This window comes from Ips typographus, linkage group LG3 (genome assembly GCF_016097725.1).
Source record: "Ips typographus isolate SLU linkage group LG3, UJ_Ityp_2.0, whole genome shotgun sequence".
NCBI lineage: Eukaryota > Metazoa > Arthropoda > Insecta > Coleoptera > Curculionidae > Ips > Ips typographus.
Genome location: NC_138424.1, coordinates 7,767,241 through 7,794,011, shown reverse-complemented (window position 1 = coordinate 7,794,011; position 26,771 = coordinate 7,767,241). Strand labels below are relative to the sequence as shown.

Below are 26,771 nucleotides of genomic sequence, written 5' to 3'. Positions count from 1 at the left end.
GTCCTTAATTGTAAAATGATTCCTTACTACCTTTGGATGGGTTCGGTGCTGGTCCTACCAGTTTAGCAGTAACCAATAAGAGTAAGAGAATTAAGAGAAGCGGATGTTTTGCTTTTTCGCTAGTTCGGGTGTACATCTCGTGGAAAGAACTCGTTTCTTTGTTAGTAGGTGATAAGAGAACTTTGTGATTTAGTCTTCAGGCAAAGTTGTGAGTGCTTAACGGCCGCCACTGTAGTATATTAGTTTTTGCTACAAAAAGACAGTAAGTTAATTTCGACTTAATTCCATATTAAATTTATTACAATTTTGGTTCTTGTTTTGAATATGTTTTCTTTCAGGTTTCAGTAACTAGAAATTTGTAGTATGATTCTAATTTCCTAAAAACGCATTACTTAGTAAGTTTATTAGTATTATAAAATTACCAGTGGAATTATAAACAAAACATCTGAAGATAAGATGTGCCAAATTAAAATGCACCTACTTTTTTTAATGTTTTTAAAGAAATTTAAACGTTTTTATCTCATATGCAATATGTAAAATGGCATAAGAGTTTTAGAGTTTGGAACACTGATAATTACTAACAACACATATTTCATCTTACAAACGATGATGAAAATAATAATATAATAACATTTTCGGTAAATATTAATTATTAATTATTCTCAAATGCATTTTTTCTAAAACATTGTAATCATATATGTCCATAGTTTTTTTAGTGAAGTAAATATTTTACTTTACCACGAAAATTTCCCCGGTAAATTACTGGTAAATTTGACACCGCTTATAGGACACCACTTTATAGGAAATTTAATGAGGATTCCAAAAATGTGCTTACAACAGTAATTTTCTCACTCCAAGTGGGTTTGACAAGCAATGTTGTCTCAGACTGTCAAACTGTGCCGAAAAGTTGCAAAAATTAGGGTTTAGAATAGTTTTTTTGCAGTATTCGATACAAGACGTGTTTCCGAGATTTATAAGAGTTATTTTGACAGTGGTCTGAAAAAATTATCCTCCAAAAATCACTAATGGTCTAAATCTGTCACTAATATCAAAACTGTCTAAATTTGCTTAGTATTTGCAAGAATTGCCGTTTAAAAAACAGTTTTCGAAACAAAGACGTATTTCTGAGATTTATGCCTCATTTTGACAATTGTCAGTTTGTAAATGTAAAATTACAAAGTCTTTAAATAAAAATATCTTCAGATTTGCGTTATCTTTCTTATCTCAAAAACATATTATTTGTCATAATTTAAACATGAAAATAATAAAGAAAAGTGACAAAAAGCTGAAAATTAAATTTTTTTTAGAAAAGGCTACATTGGTCACGTGACTGCCTAACTAAATAACTTCCAAAAATCCCTAATGGTCTAAATCTGTCACTAATGTCAACACTGTCTAAATTTACCTAGAATTTGCAAGAATTACAGTTTAACACAGAGTTTTCGAAACAAAGACGTGTTCCTGAGATTTATGTCTCATTTTGACAATTATTATCAGTTTGTAAATGTAAATTACAAAATGTTTAAATAAAAATATATTCCGATTTGCGTTATTTTTCTCATCTCAAAAACATATTATTTGTCATAATTTAAATATGAGATAATAAAGAAAAGTGACAAAAAGCTGAAATCTAAATTTTTTTTAGAAAAGGCTACATTGGTCACGTGACTGCCTAACTAAATATCTTCCAAAAATCACTAATGGTCTAAATCTGTCACTAATGTCAAAACTGTCAAAATTTACCTAGAATTTGCAAGAATTACAGTTTAACACAGAGTTTTCGAAACAAAGACGTGTTCCTGAGATTTATGTCTCATTTTGACAATTATTATCAGTTTGTAAATGTAAATTACAAAATGTTTAAATAAAAATATATTCCGATTTGCGTTATTTTTCTCATCTCAAAAACATATTATTTGTCATAATTTAAATATGAGATAATAAAGAAAAGTGACAAAAAGCTGAAAATTAAATTTTTTTTTGAAAAGGCTACATTGGTCACGTGACTGCCTAACTAAATATCCTCCAAAAATCACTAATGGTCTAAATCTGTCACTAATGTCAAAACTGTCTAAATTTACCTAGAATTTGCAAGAGTTACAGTTTAACACAGAGTTTTCGAAACAAAGACGTGTTTCTGAGATTTATGTCTCATTTTGACAATTATTATCAGTTTGTAAATGTAAATTACAAAATGTTTAAATAAAAATATATTCCGATTTGCGTTATTTTTCTCATCTCAAAAACATATTATTTGTCATAATTTAAATATGAGATAATAAAGAAAAGTGACAAAAAGCTGAAATCTAAATTTTTTTTAGAAAAGGCTACATTGGTCACGTGACTGCCTAACTAAATATCTTCCAAAAATCACTAATGGTCTAAATCTGTCACTAATGTCAAAACTGTCAAAATTTACCTAGAATTTGCAAGAATTACAGTTTAACACAGAGTTTTCGAAACAAAGACGTGTTCCTGAGATTTATGTCTCATTTTGACAATTATTATCAGTTTGTAAATGTAAATTACAAAATGTTCAAATAAAAATATATTCCGATTTGCGTTATTTTTATCATCTCAAAAACATATTATTTGTCATAATTTAAATATGAGATAATAAAGGAAAGTGACAAAAAGCTGAAAATTTAATTTTTTCAAAGTCTACATTTTCATAAAAAAGTTTTGCTTAAAAATAAGGCTCCTAACATTTATTCTACTATTTTTCTATCTGTTATCGTTTACTCTGTAGCATACATGTTGTATAAAACAAACGAAAATAAACCACCCTGTACAGTGTGTCTCAAATTGGTTTCACATTTACACTAATCTTGGCTAATAAACAAAATAAAAGAATTTTAACACTTACCACAGATTATTCAGTTTATTTTTAATGTTTGCTAATATTTATAATTTACGTATATCTAATATACTGGATGATCTTGAACTGCTATTAACCATAATCAATAGTTCAAGAACGATCAAAACGCAGTTATCAGCCTGTGCATCAATTTTATTATAATTGAGAGGTGTCGTTGAATCTTATCGACAGGAATAAAGAAAACAGTCAAATAAAACAAAAACGCATGAAAAGATGCTTTTACAAGATCTAAACTAGTTATCCGATGATGAAAACAGCACTACCATTCAATCATATAGGTATCTAGGCCAATTATTATAGTTACCAAAGATTTCCAATAGTGATCTTGTTCTGTAATCAGATTGAGAAATATGAAGATTTCTACCTTACTAACTGCATTATAGGAATTCAGTTTTATTAATAAAAATGCAATATGTTTTACAATGAAAATGTTTGTTCTTCATTTAAATGGCAATCGATTGGCTAATATTTAGCAAAAAATGTTATAATGACTAATACTAGCAACATGTGCATCATTTCACACAGTAGGTTTCTGATTGATCAAATCAGAGATTATCATCAGATCAAGAGATTTACGCAAATGATGCACATGTGGACTTATTCTATGTATTAACAGAATTCCAATCCTTAATTGAAAATGAACATTATTTGCTTAGCTTTATAAATAATTGGCTTGACTTCCAATCTTTAGCCTCTTCAATTAAACCTAGAAATTATCAAATTTTACCAACTAATTAAATACAAACATTGACAACATACATTTAAGATCCACAACAATACCGGTCTAAGTAGAGTTTTGCCCCATAAGTCAACAATAACGTCTGCAGGACTAAATTGATCACTAAAAGCGTAATCAATATTAAACTCAACAAATACAAAATCCTCATTTTACGTCAGTTTTGATTGACTTATCTAGGTGTATAATGGAGGTGGACCGTATCGGAGAGGTGTTCAAAAACAAAACTGTTTTCATTTCCGGTGCCACTGGTTTTTTGGGAAAGATTTTAATTGAAAAACTACTCAGAGTCACCGAGGTAAAAACTTTGTACTTGCTGGTGAGACAAAAAAGGAATACTAGTCCTAAGGATCGTATGACTGACATATTTAACCATGTGGTAAGCTGGTGGATTCAGTAAGTACAAAACTCACACAAATTACAGTTGTTTTCAGTTTTGAAAAAAGAACGTCCGGATAGTTTTAAAAAATGCATTATAGTAACGGGAGATGTTTTGGAGACTGATTTGGGAATAATTGAAACCGACAGAAATATTCTGCGTAACGAGGTGGATATTATTGTTCATTCGGCTGCCAGCACCAGATTTGATGATACTATTCAGTATGCGGTGCAGATGAACACTTTGGGCACTAAATATATGCTGGATTTGGCAAAAGAGTGCAAGAAGCTTCAGGTAACTCTATTAAATCCTGTTATAAAAGTTGTATTAAATGTTTTTTTTTGTAGTTGTTCATTCACGTTTCCACCGCTTTTGCTTTTCCCAACGAAAAAGTACTTTACGAGAAAATCTATGACCCACCTATAGATCCACACAAAGTTCTGGACATTCTTAGTACTATTAAAGGAAAAGACGTGGATACAAAATTATCTAAAGAGTAAGTACATGTTTATGAACTCGTTGATTAGAAAATCAAACTATTACGTTATTTTTAACCCTCATTTCCACTACAAATACATTAATTTATAGACTTATTTAGTGCGATATACGTCAATACTGTATATCTTTTTACGTAGTTCTTTATTACTTAATTAACCTTTAAACATTTAGCAAGGTAATAAATATCCAGTTAATAATTTGTAATTAATGAACGTTTACTACAGAATTTTTTTGCATGTTTGCTTTAAAATTGTTTTTTTTTTGTTTAGATAAAAATTTAAGTGTTACTTTAATTAGCTTTAATAAAAAATCAATACAATTTTTTAAACAGGATGTTTATTAACTCGAATTTTGCATTGGATATATTTTTGGAAAAAAACGTTACATTTAAAAAAAAATTTCAAATTAGAATTAGATTATTTGAAATTTTACAGATTTTAAATAGGCGAAATATTACCTTTTCACATATCTTTAACACTTTAGAGATAAATTAAAGATCAACGTAGAAATCGCTAATTTTATTCTGCAATCGAGTAAGTTATGAGTAAAACAGCATGGCTAAACAAATTAATGACTTTTTTGGAGCATGTTTTTTAAGCAAATCAGAAACCCCTAAATAGTATTAGTGGCTCCAAAACTGTCTTCTGATCCTTACAGAAACGTCACTATGAACTTTTTTCAGTTCAGTAGATTCTCAAAGTTAAGAGAAAAAAGTTTGAAGCCCTCTAGCGGCCAAAGGGTTTAACCTACCATGCGGTGTTGTCATATCTTTAGAAAGCCCATTTCATTCGCTATCTATTGATCAAAAGTTTATATAGTGTAGACCAAATAAGCGAATTATTTACGATTGAACCAAAGTGGAAAATAAAGTCATCAAATTTGACGCCCTCTAGTGGCCCAACCAATAAATCAACCAACCATATTCATTAGCCCATTTTATTAGCTATCCAATGATGTATAAAAGTCTACAGAGTGTACCTAATTGGCGAATTATTTACGATTGACTGCATCAAAAAAGTGAAACAAAAAATGGTAAAATTTGACACCCTCTAGCGGCCAAACCGTCAAACCAATTAACCAATTTTGTAGTATTTTTACAAAGCCCATTTTATGAGATATCCATCGACATATTAAAGTCTTTACCATGTCAGTCAAATGAGAAAGTTATTCAGGTTTAAACCAAACAGTGCATAAAAATTGAAAAGAAGCTCATATCATTGGCTATCCATCGACATATAAAAATTCATACAGAGAGAGAAAAAACGTGAATTTGGCAAAAAGTGTCACTTGATTTAGAAAAAAAACGTGGGAAAAATGGTTGGGTAATGATGAAAAATGTCACGTGATTTTTTTTCATTTTACATGCAAAAAAAGTCAAAATAACCGCCAAAAATCACGTGACACTTCACCAAAAAGCGGTCAAAATGGCGGAATTGTGTGTGCGTGTATCACGTGATTTTGACAGAACAGAAAAGTAAGTAAATTTTAGGAAAAGACAAATCCAAATAGTGGGGAAAAAAATTACGTAATCTTGGAAAAACTGATTGGAATAATACAATTAAAAAATGTCAAAATGGCGAAAATGTTATGATTTTTAAAAAAAGTCATAACCATTGTCAAAACTAGCTTGAACATATAATCTAATATTTTTTGATAATTCTTAAAAAATATACAAAAAAAATAATGGGAAACCTCCAAGTTCAGACAATTTACGTTCAGACAGGTTACTCGGTTATCTAGAAAAATAACAACAAAGTGTAAAAGGGGAAACTTACACGAAATTTCACCTTTTACCAGATTGTATTAGGACACCTTTGCCCTAAAGGGACTTCTCAGGAAGATATTTGCGAAAAACTGTGTCAAAGCACAAATAAAGTACTTTAAAAGACCCTAAACAAGTTCAACCAAGCGTTACTCAATTATTTGGAAAAATATTAAAAAAAAGTAAAAGGGGAATTTCTACGTTGTTTTTCAATTTGACTCTCTAGTGTTATACTTTTATAAAGGTAATTTTATCTGTAACAATATATAGGGTGTCCTGTTTAAAAAGAGTATATTTGGTTAATATCCTAAAAACGATGTGCTCCAGAAAAAAACGGATTAAAATTACCCCGTAAAACCATGTACCCTGTACATACATATACAATTTGTTACTATAATAATTCTAATAAAACTAACTTTTGTCTTTAGGCTTTTAGGCAACTGTCCCAACACGTACACTTTTTCTAAAGCATTAGCCGAAGGCCTAGTCAATGAACAAATGGACAAACTACCTGTCATTATCGTCAGACCGGCTGTAGGTATGTGAAAACTGTACCTTACAGAAACCTACAGAATAATTTAACACTAAAACTTTCACAGTGATACCAACATACGAAGAACCATTCCCTGGTTATTTCAGTAACCTCCAAAGCCCCATGGGAATTTTTGCTGGGGCTGGAAAAGGGGTGATTCGGTCGGTTCGGATAGACAGCAAGACTAATGCCAACGTGGTACCTGCAGATTGTACCATTAGCGCCATTTTAGTGTCCGCCTGGTATTACTTAAAGTGCAACAAGTAAGTTGGTACCACCCAACATGATATTCTTCTTTTTAATTTATTCTTTAGAGAACAACGAGTATTCAATTTGTGCTTACCCCAAGAAGATTTGCAAATCACTTGGGAAGAAATTGTGGAACTGGGAAAAGAAGTAAGCAGTCGAATACCGTTCAATCAACTTCTCTGGTACCCGAATGGTATTATGACCAAAAGCAAGTTATGGCACAACATACATGTAGTGCTGTTCCAGTTAATTCCTGCTGTGTTTGTTGATCTTTTGCTTCTAGTACTTGGCTATAAACCTGTGTACGTTTAGTCAAGACATAAACAAACTTCTTATTTACATAATATTGCTTTCAGTCTGATTGGAGTCAATCAGAGACTGCTCAAAGGCCAAGTGATGTTTGATTATTTCACCAACAGACCATGGAAATTCAGCATGAAATACTTTTTAAACATGAGGACAAAGTTGAATGCACTTGAAAGGAAACGTTATAGGGTAAAGAAATTTGTTGGAAAAATGTTGTAAATTGGCTCACACTCTATTTAAAATTTAGATACATGCGGACAATATTAACATTACCAAATATCTAGAAAATTGCACGATATACACCAGAAAGTACATTTTTAAAGATTCTGACGAAAGTCTACCAAGGGCAAGGACAACTTTAAAAATGTAAGTTTGTACCATAAAACTGCGGTAAAATCTTGATTTCTTTATTACTCACAGATTGTATGTGGTGGATCGAGCAGTCAAAATTGCTTTCTTCGTTGCCATCTTCTATTACTTGTACAAAGCTCTAGCTTAAAGTTTTATTATTACTCAAGAAATGTACTGGGTATAAGCGTAAATATAGTTGTAACACAATTATTATATTAACATTTAATATGCTGAGGTGTTTGAATATATTTTCTTACATGAATAAATAGACTAGTTAGTAAAACTTATTATTATTTTTTCAAATCCCTTAAAAAAGATGGTAGACAAACGAAATAAATAAAATAAAAATAAAGTGATGATTAATTAGTTGTAAGGTTTTTTAGTTAGGATATGAAAGAACTTGTTTGTATTAAATTATGCAGGTGTGGTAAAACTAAAACCCAGTGCAACTAACAGAGAAACAAAGATAACTCCATGCGCGAGACAAAGACAGAAAAACTAATAAAATATCTAGTAAACGAAAACTTCGAGGCAATGTTGCCAGAAACAAAATTAGGTATGTTTTAGTCACAAAATTAAGTTTGCAAGTAATTGAGTCAACGAATTCAGAGAGATGTGAGTTTTGGCTCCATGAAATCAAGTGAACTCAGTGAATTTTTGATATGTTAATCTGCATTAAATTCTCATTAATTCACATGAAGAATGGCGTCGGTAACTCTACTACTTTATGAATAAAGTATAATGTGCTTTGACAGCTCATAACTTTGATTCTATGACAGCTACAGGGTAGATTTTTTTACCAAATTGTAGCCAAATGAATTGTTCATTCAACCACCCTGTACAGTTTTACCAGAAAAATCTGTAGTTGCAGCGCCAGGCGGAGAAAACTTTAAAGTAACACCAAGGTGAAGTTTAATAAAGCACTACCGGCTTTGTCAGCCCCTAACTTTGATTCCATGAGAGCTACAGGGTGCAATTTTTTACCAAATTGTAGCAAAAAAAATTGTTTATTCAACCACCCTGTACAGTTTTGCCAGAAAAATCTGTAGTTGCAGCGCCAGGCGGAGAAACTTTAAAGTAACACCAAGGTGAAGTTCAAAAAAGCACTGCCTGCTTTGACAGTCCTTAACTTTGCTTCCATGAGAGCTACAGGGTGGATTTTTTTACCAAATTGTAGCCAAAAAAATTGTTTATTCAACCACCCCCTACAGTTTTACCAGAAAATTCTGAGGCGACAGCGCCTCGCGGAGAAACGTTAAAGTAACACCAAGGTGAAGTTCAAAAAAGCACTGCCTGCTTTGTCAGCCCCTAACTTTAGTTCCATGACAGCTACAGGGTGGATTTTTTCACCAGATTGAAGCCAAAAGTATTCTTTATTCAACCACCCTATACAATTTTGGCAAAAAAATTTGTAGTGTTGGCGCCAGCCGGAGAAACGTTAAAGTAACACCAAGGTGAAGTTCAAAAAAGCACTGCCTGCTTTGACAGTCCTTAACTTTGCTTCCATGAAAGCTACAGGGTGGATTATTTTACCAAATTGTAGCCAAAAAAATTGTTTATTCAACCACCCTGTACAGTTTTACCAGAAAAACCTGAGGCGACAGCGCCACGCGGAGAAACGTTAAAGTAACACCAAGGTGAAGTTCAAAAAAGCACTGCCTGCTTTGTCAGCCCCTAACTTTAGTTCCATGACAGCTACAGGGTGGATTTTTTCACCAGATTGAAGCCAAAAGTATTCTTTATTCAACCACCCTGTACAATTTTGCCAAAAAAAATTGTAGTGTTGGCGCCAGGCGGAGAAACTTTAAAGTAACACCAAGGTGAAGTTCCAAAAAGCACTGCCTGCTTTGACAGTCCTTAACTTTGCTTCCATGAAAGCTACAGGGTGGATTTTTTTACCAAATTGTAGCCAAAAAAATTGTTTATTCAACCACCCTGTACAATTTTACCAGAAAAATCTGAGGCGACAGCGCCTCGCGGAGAAACGTTAAAGTAACACCAAGGTGAAGTTCAAAAAAGCACTGCCTGCTTTGACAGTCCTTAACTTTGCTTCCATGAAAGCTACAGGGTGGATTATTTTACCAAATTGTAACCAAAAAAATTGTTTATTCAACCACCCTGTACAGTTTTACCAGAAAAATCTGAGGCGACAGCGCCACGCGGAGAAACGTTAAAGTAACACCAAGGTGAAGTTCAAATAAGCACTGCCTGCTTTGTCAGCCCCTAACTTTAGTTGCATGACAGCTACAGGGTGGATTGTTTCACCAGATTGAAGCCAAAAGTATTCTTTATTCAACCACCCTGTACAGTTTTGGCAGAAAAATCTGTAGATGCAGCGCCAGGCGGAGAAACGTTAAAGTAACACCAAGGTGAAGTTTCAAAAAGCATTGCCTGCTTTGACAGTCCTTAACTTTGCTTCCATGAAAGCTACAGGGTGGATTTTTTTACCAAATTGTAGCCAAAAAAACTGTTTATTCAACCACCCTGTTTTACCCGACAAATTTGTAGTGTTGGCGCCAGACGGATAAATGTTTGACAACATCGTAGCAAAATTTCCGCCTATTTGAAATTATTTTAGGTTTTCTGCCTTTGTCTCGCGTATGCAATTATCAATGTTTCTCTGTTTTTCTATGGCCAGTTTTAGTTTTTTAAGAAAGTAACGGAAGCATATTTATCACATACTTTTATTAATTATAATTATGTTAAGCTATCTTTTATAATATTACCAGTTACAAATTTATAAACAAACAGTTTTCGTTACAAGTCTTGATCTTTTTCTTGATTTTTGTATTGTTTCCATAAAATCAGAAAATTAATAAAACACCAATGATATAATGAATACCAAATAAAACCACAATTATTACTTCTACAGGGTGATTGCTATGAGCCAATATTGTATTTAGCTACCTGTGATAGTACTCAGTAAAACATTTCAATTTATCTACTATCTGTATACCATCTAAGTTTTATAAATACATTATCCAACTAGTTTACTCTAAATACACAGGAATGTTGCTACAGGGTTGCAAATTTGCATGTACGTTTTATACTACCCTGTATCTTTCCTATAACCTAAATAGATTAGTAATGCTAAAATATTTTACAGGTAAAACCCTAAAATGGTATAACACCTCGATTTCAGGGTTTTGTTTTTTGGCACGATTTCACATTTCATTTCAATGTAGGTACATTTTAATAACAATAAAATATTTGTCAAAATACATAAAACTATTTTCTTTTAAGTTGTATCATCACAGCAATTCTCTATACAAATCCTTTATTAATAAATATTTAGTACTTTATTTAAGGAGTTTATATTTTTATTTATAACACTGAATAAAAATTAAACGTTTATTATATCATATAATAATTTGCCATGCTTTGAAAATCAAATTTATTTGATTTAAGGCAGGCCTTAAGTAGTTGACCATCATCAGTAATTAAATATACAGGGACAGATTATAGGTGTCCATTGTCCTTAATAGTTCTTAGTTTGACATAGCAATGTTATGAAATGAATATTCCAATAGATTACTACTAATTAGATTTTTTGAAAAGTTCGAATTTTGCCTTAATGCGAACTCTACATGTGCAGCATTTTCGTACATCTCTGCACAGTGTGCTAGTTTGTGATTGGTCAAGAAAAGCAGCTTTCAGCCTGCTGGTTTTTCTTGACCAATCACAAATTACAAACAGTGCTTCAAAATTATCCTTAAACATCCTTTATTATAAATTTTCCACTAAAATTACTACTATAAAAGCGTGCTGGACATTTTAAAAGCTAAATACATCTTAAATCTAACCTATAATATGTTACTTCCGTATCATATGTACAGGGGAATACTTCAGTAACATATCTCGCTGCTGCTTCTTGCTGCCTAACATTATACAACTAGATCTTTGGCTTCATTTTATCTAAAGAAAGCCCGAAGGTCTTTCTAGAAAATTGGAAATCAAAAGTAAAAATTTAAAAAATACCTACAGCTACACTACATTTACCTATACTAATACTTAAAGTAGTTCAGCTACTTTAGAGAAAATTTGGTTTACATTTTTCTTTAATCTATACATAGTAAGCAAGGGAAATAGATAAAAACTGACTGAATAAATAAGAATGAAATAGAGATAAGTTTTGTTTATAATTGCCAATTTAATCATAACTATGGTAAAACCCACCCAAAGGACTTGAGTAAAGTAAGCCCATGGTAAAGAGTTTTGACGATTCAGCTCCCTACCATAGCAAAGAAAGTTTCCAGAAGTTGCAAATTCTTCAATAGTCTTCTCTTTTTCTAGCCAACGTTTCTCCACAAACTTCTTTAAACCGTCTTCACTTTTTGGCAGATCTGACACTGGATACCTGACAAGATGTGCAAAAACCTTCTTAGGGAAATTACCAAAAAATAAATCTCCCTCAGTTTGAGGACAACCGTCAGGATAAATCAACGTTAGATCGTACACAGCGTCCAGACATTTCCTCTTCCTCATTTGGTTCACCAGGTATACGAAACCGGTACATCTCGGGTGGAGCACATGTTTATAACGCTGTAACCAACAATCCAGAAATGTGCCAAATTTGTAATTAAAACTTACAGGAAAACCATTTTTTATGGCAAATTTGTCGCTAGTCATTTTCGTTTTTTCGGTCAGGTCCGTACCTTCGGGAAACAGGATCAAAAGGTGATTATATTTCATATCTTGCACATATTCGATGTAGTCGTCGAACCGTTGCTTATCTTCTTCCCAATTTCTTTTGATGAAGACGTACAAGGCCATTTGCATCACCCAACCTTAAAAAATCAGACAGAATGTTCACTATTTTGCTATTTTATAGTATTTCAATTTAACGTTAAAACTGAAACCAAAAATTATGAAGAATTGTTTAATTGTTCTGTCTTTTTTAGTATTTATCATAGAATTTTAATACAAGCATTAAAATATTTAATAAAGTTGATTATTTATTTATTTTTTGAGTCAAGTCAAATTTTGCTACTTCTTTTGTGAAATTAGACAAAATTTTGCATGAAAAACATCTACTCTATGTAACTCACTTTGTGCAACTCGTTACGCTTCTGAAATATGTTTGTTACAAAAAATCAAACTTTTTCAATTACTTACTATAAGCAATTACTACTCTAATTAATAAACATTTTTATAGAAATGATAACTAACTTACCTATTACAGGAATTTTCTTGATGGAATCCTTCAAAACAAACTTAGTACTGTACCGCCATCGATCCTTCCCTTCGATCGCATGGTACGTCACTCCCCACAAAAAATTCCAATCCACCCTGGTGCGATGGTTCGAAATCAGGATGGTGGTTTCATCGGAAAGAATCGGATCACCGGTCACGTGAATTTCACAATTTTTGCGTACCAACAAAGTCTGGGATGTTTAGAAACATGGTATAGTAAAATTCTAGTTGATTTGATTTAACTTACTGTGACGTAGTACTGCCAATAATTGACAATTATGTCCACAGTACTTCTGTGTGCTTCTGGTGTGGCTATTTGCAAAATTGCTAGAGGCACAAATAGCATATAGCCTACAAAATCACCAGTACAGAATGGTAAATCAGAATGATGGGAACTTACCAGCTAGTATTGAAGTGTACCATGACAAAAAGTAGATAAGACCTTGAGTAATTTTGACGATTTTGAACATTAGGGAAAATGAGTACTTAAACTTAAAACTCAATCAAATCAGGAGGAATATTCATAATGTTGTATCACAAATACGACCGAAAACTAACGCTTCTAAGGGAGCAGCCGGGATAAACTGGGTGCATTATTGATTTTTCGTCCAGCATCCCCTCTGTACCTGACAAGGGCTGAATGCGTAGAAGAGAATTTATTCCAATGCATTAGTGTGTAATTTATAGTCAAGGTTTTAGCTACCTACCTGCTTTGCTAGTACAGAAACACTAAAATCACAATTAGGAGCATGTATTTGAAGTAAAGTATGTCTGAAAGAGCCATCATGTGGCGATTTACGAACATTTTGGAATGGACAAATGAGGGTGCAACAGCAAAAGCGTCAGTGAATCCTTATTTGGACTGACGTTCAGCTTTTCTTTAGGAAACCTTAGAAAAACTTAATTCCGCTCATGGTTATGTAAAAATGATCAATTAACGAATTTAAGAAGCATTTTTATCGTTTGTTTGCCGTTTTTATTCGTTATTTGTAAAATTTGTCATTGTGACAGTTTGATGAACAGTTTATTTACAATTAATTAATTTAAATTTTGCTCATATGACAAGTATGGATTTTTTTAATTAAGTGGAATCATCGATCCAAATACCCACAAAATGCTGCAATATTAGTAGAAAACACAGTGACCAATCACAAACTATGAACAATGCTGTGATTTACATTCTGTCCAAATAATACGTTTTAAAACATTTCAGAAGATCTGTTTTCTACTTTAATTAAGAGCCAAGAGGAAAACCTGGTTGTACTTTGAATAAAATAATAATTATTATTATTGCATCAAACTCTAAGAGACTTTAGCACCCTCTAGCAAGACTAAAAGAACTAAAATTATAAGAAATCGATTACTAATCGATATGGTTTTATAAATGCAGCCATTTAGCATTGACAAACTGACATTTTTTCATAAGAACTAGGGAAAACAATTTCAAGTTTGTCACTACTATTCCGTTTTGACTATAAAACTGCTATTATACCACAAAATACCATAAACGACAAAATGTAACCCTTTAAAAGGTTCTAACATTCTTTATTAAAAAGAGTACGGCGTTGCCACGATGTTACTTTTCTAGGAATTTATAAGAAATTTAATAAAATGACGTAATTGTGTCAAACTGTTCTAAGGGTCTTAAGGGTGTTTCCTAGTGTTTAAAGAATGACCGAAAAGGTTTTGAAATATATATTTTGCATTTTTTTAAATATCCTGGGTGGAATGGAAAAAAATGTAAAAGCGGTAATTTTCGAGTCGGAAAATGTCTATTTTTGAAAATTTACTGGAAAATTACTTCTGAACATTTTCCTTGATAGGGAAAACAACTGTCAAACTTGTCATTTTATTATCAAACTTATCATGCATTCTAATGAGATAATTTAAGACATCTAACCGTCGTCGTACTTTAAGCATAGCTTAAGTTAAGTGTGGTTTAGAGTGTGACTTTTTTCACCTATACTGTCACAGTCTGACCCACACTTAAATTAAGCTCGGCTTACAAATCGACGGTGCAAACGGTGGTGAATTATTAAAAGTACATTAAACTTTATTTGAATTGATATTGGATTGTTGTACAATTAATTAAAAAACGAATAATTTTTTTATTTTCAGATTTTCCAATTTTTTCCGGAAAATTACCGGAATCTTGTGGAAAAATGTGGTACATCTAACTTCAACACTTTTCAAAATATTATTATAGCGTGACATTTCTACTATATATGGTATACAGGGTGATCAAAAGACCATTTCAAGGGCTACAAATTAGTATATTGAACCACCCTGTAACTGTCAAAATAACAGGGTTATGGGCTGTCACAGTAAAAACTGTCAAAATCAAACAACTCAATTTTAACAGTAAATAACTCACTTATTCGACGTTTTAGGTAAAAACGCTAAAGAATTTCAATGGCTAAAAATTGGTATATTGAACCACCCTATTGTAAAAATAACCAAGTTATTGACAAAACCATGGGCTAGTTTACAGGGTGATTCAATGAATTTTTAACATCCTTCTAACTTGTTTAATTTTCATTTTATAAAAAAATACCATGCATATACTTTTTTCCTAGATAATCCATCAGTATACCGGGTGTCCCAAATTTGAGCAACCAACTTAAAATTTTTTATTTGATTTTTGAAATCTACGTCAAATTCTAGGCCTACTTGATGTAAAATGTTTGTATCGATATTCAATTGTTTTTGCTATAGCAGCCTTACTTTGACCACCATCCTCGAAAGTAGAAATACCCAGTTTGAGAGAAATTTTGGTGCACTTTTCCAGAAAATCGTCCATAACTCGCCTATTTGAAACACCCTGTATAAACACACCGTATAACAAAAGAAAGCTAATGAACGGGATTATCACGTGATGCTGAACGGGCACGACTTTGTTGTTCCGTTTAGCCGCTAGAGGGTGTCAAAGTTGAATCTCGTTTTTTCTCAATATCTCAGGAACGTTTCAGGTTAGGTTAGGTTAGGTAAATTACAAGTAAAAATTTTTTATTTTCAAAATTAATCTCAACTGTCTACCTTCAAGTTAATAGTACAAAAATGTAAAATAAGAATTATTTTTGGATTTTCAGATTTTCCAATTTTTTCCGGAAAATTAATTATTAAATATTAAAAATTTCCGGAAAAAAATTTCAAATTTTGAATTTCAAATTTGTAAATCAATTTTGTAATCTTTGGCAACGTTGCCAAAGATTACAAAATTTCAAAAAAAAATCTTTCATGACAATACACAATGACATGACAATACTGAGCTGATGATTAAATTCTTCAACAAAATGTTGCCAAATGTATACAATTTTCGGATTTGGAGTGTTTTCACAGGAAAACCCTAATTCTCGGCTAGTCAGAAAAAAACAAACTATCCGGAAAATCAAACAAAATTACAATGAGGTTACAATATAATAATAGACAAGTAAAAGTTTTGAATAAGTCAAATAAAGAAGCAAACGATTGTATATGTACAATATTATTTTTTCTTTCCGGAAATGCTATCTTAAAGTTTTCTAGTCATTAGATTTATTTCTCTAAAATACTGGAAAATAAAATTGTTATTAGGTCCGTATTTTCAGTCACTGCAAAGTCAATTTCCTCAAAAACTGGACATCAAATTGATAACTTTGGTCTAATTTAACTTAACTTGTGGCTGTTGTATAGATATTTTGTCCATTTATTATTTCATTCAACTACTGCTTCCAAAAAAAATTCTGACGGTTAGTTTTGTTAATCACTTATTTATTTGTTCCTATTTTGAAGGAAGATACAATAACAAAATGTGTTGTTAGTAGAGACAAACTTAAACCAGTTAGGTTAGCAGAAGACACTTACTCCAAACCCCTTGTTAGAAAAACTCAGTTTCTAGTAAAAATATTTATTTGAATAAATGATTATACACTAATAATACAGGAAAATCAACAAGACTTATGACATTGCAGAATATAATATTAATCAGCGTGTTCTTTAGGATACACATATTGTTCTCTACAGGTCTAGAGGGAATGTTCCGTGGAATTTCCCACCATAAAATGCGTGGATAATACTATACTTTCTCCACGATCACATTATTGATTAGTCATAAACAAAACCTTACAATTCAAAATACCACACCTAAAAATAACAGATTGGTTCCGTGCAGTCACGTGATCTTCAATTAATCTACAATTGAACGTTTTATACTCTAGAAATTCTTACGTTCCTAAATGTAAAGTTTAATCTAAAACAATCTACACCACATTTTTTGATTCCTTATAACTAACTCTAATCATCAGACTTAAGCTTGGTATAACTAGATAACACAGGACCTTGTGTCACGTTTAGTCTTGGTTGGGATTGACCAAACCCTCCAGTTACAGTCGAGACTAATACATAAAGACCCCACAGTAAGAGGCACACCAACATCACATTTGTCAGCACATCTAAATAGTACAACCTACAAAATTTTTGTTAATAATTTTAGTTTCAATAGATTGCTAAAGGCAAACCTTTTCAACACTTTTCGGGCATATGGAAGAGTCTCAGGTTCCTCGTGGACGCAATACTTCCTAGCCCCTAAAATGTAACTGACCATATACTCATCATTTACTATCTGTCCTTTATCTATGTAGAAAGTTTCCTGGTCTTTGGCACTCAAACTGTCGTACAGTCTGTGAATTTTCCCGTTTGCAAAGTACCAAGGTCTGGTAGTGTAATATTGAAGAACTCCCAAACCGTTCTGGATTCGTTTTTGAGTTTGCACCAAGCTGTGTGCATGATCTATTAGGTTTTTACTTTCAATCTATTTGCAGGTACTTACAAGGGTTTGTTTTTGGTTAAATACATGAGGAAGTCTACGATATAGGCAGGAATAAGGTGGTAGAAGAACGCAGCCAAGTAGTGCTCCATGTAGCTAGATTTAATATTCCCACCAGGATACCACAGACAAACACTGAATGGGTAGTCGTAGTAGAGCCTCCTTCCCATAGCCAAAACCTCTCCCCAGGTTTTTGCAGTTTTCTAAAAAAACACAACCTAATACCACTTAATTCACTCAAATATTTTGTACCAACTCACGTGATAGACTGTAACATGGTAGACCTCCACTTGGTTTTTCCGTCCTTCCAATCCAACCTTCCAAGCAGCTAGCAATAAACTGTTTACGCTCACATCAACAGGAACCACATCAGCAATGTACTCAGAGTTACAGTGCATTGATCTGATCACACCCTTTCCAGCACCTACCAGAATACCAGTAGGGCCGTTTAGGTTGTCTACCCATCCGGGTATTGGTTCTTTCCATGCTGCCGTAACTATAAATGTCAAAACTGTTTATAATAACATTCAAATTTTGTTAGATTAGTTACCGATAGATGGTCTGCAGATTACAATCGGTAACTTATCCTGGTACTCAGAAACTAAATGTTCAGTCAAACATTTAGTGTAGGCGTAAGTGTTGGGCGAGTCACTCAGCAATTTAGGGGTGAGCATCTTCAAAAGATCAGCGTCCATCCACTTCACCAGGTCTAGGATGTATCTAAACAATGCAAACGTAATAACAGAGGTTGAGAATGCATTATCAAAGTTACTAACCTGGGATTGTGAGGAGCAGGGTATAGTTCTTCATTCAACTTAACCCGATTACAATGACAGTAGGACGTGGAGGTATGCACGAACACCTTAAGTTTCTTAAATCTACAAGCCAGCTCTAGCACGTTAAGAGTACCACCTGAAGGAGTAATCAGCATAAAATCTAGTTAAGAACATGACAAAGTGGTAGTACCGGTGTTAAGTAAGACGGCACCCTTTAAAGGTTGGTCAAATCGAACGTTGGCAGCCATGTGGAACACCATGGTAACGTTCTCCTCCAGCTCCCTCACTTCGTCATCAGTCAAATTGAGATTAGGATAAGTCACATCCCCGTTAAGACACTTTAGTTTGTTCAACATTTTTTCTCCATCCGGTTGATCTCTTAGTTTATCAAACACCTACAAAGTCACATTTTTAATACAATTTTTCTTGCAAAGAAAAATATACCTACAGGACAATTCAAAAAATCCTCCAACCTTTGTGTGGCGGTTCGGCCTTTTTTGTTCCTGATGATAATATAGATGGTCGAAACGTCGGGGCAGCATCGAAGCAACTTCTCCACCAGAATCTTGCCCATGAATCCGGTGGCTCCAGTAACAAAAATTTTTTGACCTGCATACCACCTTGGTATATCTGAAGCAGGAGTCTCGTCCATTTTCAAATCTAGACATTTTAACATACAGGGTGATAATTAATTTATGATTTACCTATAGTAATCTAGAGGTCTTAATGTAGCTTTGCCAGTGTGCCATCAAGATTCGTAATAACTGCCGTATTGTCGTTTGTAATCCCCCATAACTGGTATTTAGAGCTTGACTTACTTAATTCTAAATTTAATTTAGACTCAGAAATATTACTAATTAGGATTTTATTTTGAACTATATTTTAGCACTTATTTTAGCGATTTTATTAGCTTTATATTTGCAATTACTTAATTACGATAGTGATTGCGTATAGCTTTCTTCAACCATGACAATTTCGGTATTTTCTTCTTTAGGACACCTTCTTCAATAACTGTGATTTTCTGAACTTCTTTCAACAAGCCTTCTATTACATACTCTGTTTTTTTCTGTTTTTTACGTCACCAGTTTTTACTTCTTTTTTTCATTAATCTTATTGACTTTCTATTTCTCAACTGTAGTGTCTGGTATTTCTTCGTCTTTGCAATGAAATACCTAGCTGCTCCCAGAAAGCTTCCTTCAATAGCTCCATATCGTTTACTCTCTCAGGTTTTGTCTTCTCTTCATCTGAGTACGTAACTTGATGACTGATTTCTGGTTTTTCTTCACATTATTTTGGTTTTGTAACTTCTTTCTCCTGAAACTTTAAGAACTTGTTCTTATACAGTAAGAATTTCAGTTTTTCATAACTTTTTTTAGAAATTTCTTCTTCAGTTATCGTTGTTTTTTAACCTCTTCAAGTAATTCTTCTACTGTATATTCTAGTTCTTTAGGTGTTTCTTTCTCTACCGTGACGATAGTCAAGGGTTTTTTTATCTTTTTTCTCTACTGTAAGAATTTCAATATATTTGTCTTTATCGCTCTCTTTCTTTCTGATAATTTTCTTTACTACCTTTTTCCTTAGAACACTTTGTGTACACCTCTACAATAACGGTTTATTGAATATCTTCAGGAATTTCTTCCATTAATTCTTTGAAAGTTTCTTCTACGAATAACCGTGATAAATTTCAGTCTTTTGTGCTGGACCCCCTTCTTCTTAATGCTTTGTTTCTTCACAATTCTTTTGTGAAAACTTTCTCTTCAATCGTGGTAATTTTATCTAATACAGAAACTGATCTTCTTTTTTTCTTTTTCATAGTCACGCGTTTTTTGGTGCGCCATCTTCTAATACTGTGGTTTCTTCTTCTTTATTACTTTATCACTTTATTAAACTGTTTTTTCTTTAATATATTTTTATAAAATACCATTTTCTTCAAAAAACGTTTTTATTTGTTACAGTTTGGGACACGAATTCAGCGAACACTGTGGCTCAAATTAGAATAAGCCCAAACGTATTTATTTTACTCAAGTAATCTATACACTTAACGGATTGACTTACTTTATTATAGCACCCTGTATACATTTTTCTTTGTTCTTCTAAATAAATGATCAAGTGCATTGTCTTTTCTCTTTAGGATTCCATATTAGGCACAAAAACTATACTTACAGGTAGATCAACATAAAACATATACGAATGTTTGTTGTATATCTGGGGCTTAACATGAATAAAGTATTATTATAATTGGTTTGGAATTTAATGCTCTAGTTAATTTAGGAAATCAACAAAAAAAAATTAAATTTGTTAATATCCTGATTAACTATGTCCACTTTGACGTCGTCGTGCCCAGAGCAAATCAAACATGGCACAAGCCGGCAACGGCGCAAAAATTTGACATTTTAATTTTTGACTCTTTGACATTTCAACGTTCAACAAAGTCTACATGTGCTGCAATTTCATAAATCAAATCCCAACACAATATAGGCAGTCTGTGATTGGTCAAAACAAGCAGCATTCAGCTTGCTGCTTTTTCTTGACCAATCACAAGCTACAAACAGTCCGGTGATTATTTAACACAGAATTTAGAAGATGATTGATATGTCATTTCAAACATTTTGGTTAAAATGTTCTGTAACGTTCAAGTTTTTGTAAAACATTTTTGAAGTCACACAATGCGACGTTGGTAATTTTAGTTTTCCGCCAAAAACGTAAAAAACTAATTTTTTGATTGAAATAGTTTTCAAAAAAGAGAAAAAATTTCTAATAATTATTAGCAAATGGAATAAAAAAATATTCATATAAAACCCCATTCTAATCAAAAATAGTTGTTTTTGTCCCATTGATATTTTATTAGCTTATAGTTATTAATTTGTCGTGTTTTCTATTAATTGTGACAAAAAAAATCTGGATCTCTATTTTAATAGAGTTGCCACCAAAATCTAATAAACTAGAAGAGATTTGGCAACAAAACCAGCTATTAGCAATTTTCTTCGCAAAAAAAGTCTACTAACGATCTTTTTACTGTGGTTATTAACTAAATTGGTACTAATAGACAATATAAAGTACTTATTATTATTGTGGGTGATTATAAGAGATGTTTCACGTAGTTAAGTTAGTTCTGCATCATGACTGCTTTTCCCTCATGATTTAATAGGTTTGGTAAATGTTTTATTATACAATGGTCTGTTATTTTGGATTTTTTCTAAAGCATCCCATAACTTTTCGGCATTTCAATTTGAAACCCATTTCCTAGTGGTATTATACGAACTAATACAATACCAAAATAAGGCGCGGCCTTCAGGCCTTGGTATAGTAATATTTTCATCTTCACTTTCATTTTCGTACCATCAATTACCATTAAGAAATATCCACATAATGGGTTGTTATTTACACTGATTACATGGCATGGTAATGCGATAATAATGTCCAATCGCGACGATTTTACTCGAGTAATACGGTTACACAGGTGAGTTGTAAAAGTAGGAAAAATATGCATTTAATCATCAATTCATTAACCAGGTTTTCTTACTTTTATTAACATTGAGGTCATTGGCAACTGACGTAACATACAAACTTTTTACACTGATCAAACGTGTTTTCTTTCAAGGGTTTCGTAATAAACCAGGCCTCGTACTTTTGGGCGTATGACATTGTGACTGCTATACAGAGAATATTATAAGGTCAAAATTTGTACGTAAGAGTATAAAAGTGTCCCAAAAACATGCTGCCAATAGTGCCAATCAAATGTAAGACACTCTGAATAACAAACTGTAAACAAACGTCTTAAAATTTCCATCCAAAACTAATTAAATACTAAACTACTGGTTTTAGGAGAGTGACATTGCAAATTATTTTATTTCCTTCTAAATGGAAATATTGCCTACTCATTTTACAGAAATCATTAAAGAAGCTCGAACACATAATGCAGATTTTATTGTTTGTCTTGTGGAACTGGTTTCCTTTCCTATTAACACATTTTTGACCAAATGTCCAAATAACCATATGTTTATTCGGCTGAGTAAGGCACAATAATGCTGTTTTGAGATCTTTAATTGATTAAAATGAGTTAGAAATATATAATGAAAAAAAAAATTAAAATGTATTAGAAATTTATTAACATCGAAATGTATGCAAATTCTATGCATTTCCTAACGATTGTTAGGTAATTTTACTATAATCCTACAATTAAAATGGTTTGTTTTCTTGTCGGGTATATTGACATTCTATTCAGTAACAAATTCTTACTTATTTAAACAATTCTGAAGGATATTTGGGATACGCACATTATGGCAAATTTATTTAAAAGAGATAATATTGAGTTAAACATTGGAAATTAATAATAATTAGTAATAGAAAAAAGTGATATATCGATTTTATGTGTTTCTCCGCTTATAGGTTTCTTCAGAAGCTAAACTTTCTTTGTTTCTTAATATTTGCTCTGCTGATAGAACAGCCGCAAACTACTCCCTGTCAAAATACTAAACTCATCGAGCTATAAAATGCATTTTACAAGGCCGAATAATTGCTGAAATGACATTCACGTGACCATAATCCTAAAGCAAACAGATGTGTCACTACAACTGTCAAAATCCGGTTCAATTTACATCATACTCATTAACTTCTCTAGTAGCCTAATTTTTCAGCTTAATTTTTAAATTATCGCTCCATGGACACTATTTTGTTTAAAAAGTTAATAAAATAATAAACTTTAGACGCTTTTGGTCAAATTATTTTAAGCTGTAGCAACTTAAAGTATCTCCTTTATTAGTATAAATTGAAATGAGACATTGAAAACACTAACTTGACTGCTATGACAGTTGTCATGTGACACTAAACCATGTTCAAAACAAGGCCACTGCGGAAATAGTTAACTCTTTCCATAGGGCTACAAAATTCTTACACTTTTCTAGTAGGCAACAATTTTGACAGTTAACTTCACTTTGACAGGATGATGACATTTTGACGTTCCATGGAGCGAGCAGAGTGGCTAGAATTAAGCAAATATGGTCATCCAAATGTTACGAAAATATCAAAATTGCCCTGATGAAGATATAAAATGCATTTAACTTGGATCAAACAAAATTTCCTGTTTTTTCGTGCTATTCTTTTATAGCTTTATAGAGAAGATTTTGACAGTTGTCAGATTCATACAAAGTCAGAAACAGGCATCCAAACGTCACAACTGTCAAAAGTGTACTAAGGAAGCTATAAAATGTATTTAAATCAATTCAAACTGATTGACTGATTGAATGTTTCGTTTCTTTTAGACATTTATGGAATTAAATTTGAGAGTTTCCAGGTTCAAACCATATACCAGAAAGCATGCGAAACTGACTTGGTAATGTTACAACTGTCAAAACTCGACTCATAAAGTTATAAAATTGATTTAGTTCAGATTATACGGATTTGATTAGATTTTAATTTTATGGAAATGGTTTTAACAATTGTCACATTCAGAATAAACTAGAATTAAAATATGGTCATCTAAATGTCACAAATGTCAAAAATGCACTGATGGAGGTGTAAAATGCATTTAACCTAGGTCAAACTAAATTTACAGTTTTTTCGTGTGTATGTGCTTAACTTTTATAGCTTTATGGGGAGGACTTTGACAGTTGTCACATCACAAGAAAGAGCAGTCCAAGAAAAATATTTTGAGTTTTTTCTGGTTGCTGAAATCCTAAAAATAACCGAACTACAGAGTTTTAAAAATTGCAATGCAATTCAAGTCAAGTCGAAAAGTCAAAAAGTCGAATATCTCAAAAACGGTTAGAGATACAGACATTTTTCAAGAGACCAAAAATGTTTGGAATGCCTCTTTGCACCTAAAAACAGCAAAAAATAACCGAGATACAACAATTAGAAAATTTTTGAAACAGTTATCAAAAAAAAATCAAAAACGGTTAGAGTTACGGAAATTTTACAAGAAAGCAAAAACAAAGAGCAGTCCAAGACAAATATTTTGAGTTTTTTCTGCTTGCTGAAATCCTAAAAATAACCGAGATACAGAATTTTGACAATTGCAATGCAATTTTCCAAAAAATTGTCAAAAAAGTCGAATATCTCAGAAACGGTTAGAGTTACAGACATTTTTCAAGGGACCAAAAATGTTTGGGATGCATTTTTGCACCCGAAACCGATAAAAAATAACCAAGACACAAAATTTTTTTTTAACACAGTTTAAAAAAAAAGTTAAATATCTCAAAAACGGTTAGAGTTACGAAGTTTTGAGTCATTCTACGTCTGTTGGAACCACCTTTGTGTTAGAATGAGTTAAAATGAGATCAGGCAGCCTAAGATCACGTCAAAAATTCACTCACCGAGCTATAAAATGTATTTACATCAATTCCAACTGATCATATTGCTTTTCAAGTACTTTTCGTTATTTTCTTTATACCTTTATGGAATTGAATTTGACAGTTTCCAGGTTCAGACCAGACATGACCAAAATGACCAAGCCAAATATCACAAATGTCAAAACTCCACTCATCAAGCTATAAAACATATGAAAATGAATTTGATTCTGTAATATTCAGTATATTTAACTATACCTACAGGGACCGCTGATTTCCTATGGAAAATTGTTGTAAAAAATATCGGAAAATATGTATAAATAAAGGATAAGCAAGCTAAATTTTTGATTTAAATCTACTCTCTTTAGGATGTTCTTTCTACTTTAGGATGTTTTTTAAGTACTTTAAAAATGCTGAGTAACAATCTAATTCATCTACTATAAAAAAAAACGAATAATTAGGTATATAATAACTAAATCGAGAATAATTAAAGATTGCACATAAAATACTTATTATTACATTATGTAATACCCAGATAATATTGCTTTGGATTTTTTTCTTCTTTTATATAAGTACCAAAATTAAATATAAATAAAAATAGAGAATGAAAACCAAGAGTTTATTTTTTATGTAAAAATTGACATTTTACTATAATGCAGTTTATATTAGTATTCCTTTATTTAATTGTATTAGCATACAAAGTACAATTATATACTCTAAATCAAGTTTGTTTTATTATATTTTTTTAATTCAAAAAGGTAAAAAAAGTTTAAACTCTGGTTGACAATAATGTGTTATGTCGATTTGTGATTTTTATTCAAATGACGCAATTATTTTTATAGTCTGACAGAATAACTTTTTCAATGTATTTTAAATTGATTAATATTTCCATCACTCACTGAAAAGGATAGGAAAAACCCGGCAATTTCAGAAATATATATATTTTTTTGTTATTAATTATTAAATGAAAACAACTAACACAATTACGTAAAACTAGATTAAAAACTAACTCGTGTTAATTTTGACACGAGAAGTACAGTTTTTCAACTAAATCTTAGAAAATTAGTGCAATTTGGTTTTGCATACTAGTCTAGCCGAAACATAAATCAGATCAAATTAACAGTGGAAAACCCTAATTGCCATCATAACTACTGACAATTAAGTCATCACTGAATACCATACTTAATAACAGAAAAACATCATTAAATCGACCGAATAATAAACAACTACAACTTACTTACTTACGTTAAAAGTGCGTTTAAATAAAAGAAAAACAAAGTAACGAATGTTCAATTTGCAGTGCATTTTTTTTACTTTGTATATTCATAAATAATAACTTTTCTTGAAAATCAATCTGTGCACCTGATTCTATAAGCCACAGCCTTTTAGTCTCTTGAGTTCAGTAAAAGGTTTAAAACCTTCAACATCTTGTATTCAGTTAAAAATAATTTAAATTTTACTTTTCTTGAGGTACTTCTAAACTGCCAGAATCAAGTTTTAGTAGTTCTGGGGTATTCTTAAGCCAAATTTGAATACATAGAAACCAACAGAGTTATATGATATTTCTGCAAAGTATCAGAATTACCATTGAATCACCGAAAAAATTGCCTTATATGAAAAAAGCCTTCTATGAATTCGTAAATTCAATCATAAATATTTACTTATCTGCTTTAATATAAATTCTACTGAAGTAGCGTTAATGTTTGATTATGCAATTAACATAGAATTTAAATTAAGTTACTCTAACAAATATACCACAAAACAAAAGAACATACCGAATCCTCTCAGAACCACCTGAACAAAAAGTAAAAGTGCACACAAAAGTCAAGTGCGCACTTGCGGTACCACTGTTTCACACAGAAGAACCACCACTGGTACTACTGACTTCAATAAACCGGTATAGTATGGAGGGATGGAAGCAAAGTGATTTGAAAATTTTGCCTTATAATCACCTTGAATGACTCGTTAGTAATGAACTTCAAAAACACCATTTCTTTATTTATATTTAATTTGCATGAGA

At 32.0% G+C, this 26,771-nt stretch overlaps 3 protein-coding genes across 3 annotated transcripts; 1 reads left to right on the top strand and 2 right to left on the bottom strand.

Moving 5' to 3' along the window:
• Positions 1–86: 86 nt before the first annotated feature.
• LOC145725795 (fatty acyl-CoA reductase 1-like) lies at positions 87–7,974 on the top strand. The gene is made up of 10 exons (XM_081974650.1): positions 87–262; positions 3,795–3,993; positions 4,039–4,287; positions 4,341–4,489; positions 6,682–6,791; positions 6,853–7,048; positions 7,100–7,336; positions 7,391–7,529; positions 7,588–7,706; positions 7,761–7,974. Exons 2-10 carry the CDS (start codon positions 3,802–3,804, stop codon positions 7,837–7,839), a joined length of 1,470 nt encoding a protein of 489 aa, XP_081830776.1. The 5' UTR covers positions 87–262; positions 3,795–3,801; the 3' UTR covers positions 7,840–7,974.
• A 2,383-nt stretch (positions 7,975–10,357) lies between these two features.
• Positions 10,358–13,743, bottom strand: LOC145725796 (lysocardiolipin acyltransferase 1-like). The gene is made up of 6 exons (XM_081974651.1): positions 13,592–13,743; positions 13,285–13,520; positions 13,132–13,235; positions 12,865–13,075; positions 12,282–12,478; positions 10,358–12,233 (listed from the first exon to the last, which is right to left on the bottom strand). Exons 2-6 carry the CDS (start codon positions 13,352–13,354, stop codon positions 11,703–11,705), a joined length of 1,113 nt encoding a protein of 370 aa, XP_081830777.1. The 5' UTR covers positions 13,355–13,520; positions 13,592–13,743; the 3' UTR covers positions 10,358–11,702.
• Positions 13,744–16,754: 3,011 nt separating this feature from the next.
• Positions 16,755–26,731, bottom strand: LOC145727096 (putative fatty acyl-CoA reductase CG5065). The gene is made up of 9 exons (XM_081976524.1): positions 26,527–26,731; positions 18,913–19,124; positions 18,655–18,859; positions 18,465–18,600; positions 18,239–18,408; positions 17,949–18,184; positions 17,692–17,891; positions 17,381–17,638; positions 16,755–17,328 (listed from the first exon to the last, which is right to left on the bottom strand). The coding sequence occupies exons 2-9, from the start codon at positions 19,114–19,116 to the stop codon at positions 17,157–17,159; spliced, it is 1,581 nt and encodes a 526-aa protein (XP_081832650.1). The 5' UTR covers positions 19,117–19,124; positions 26,527–26,731; the 3' UTR covers positions 16,755–17,156.
• Between the last annotated feature and the right edge of the window lie 40 nt (positions 26,732–26,771).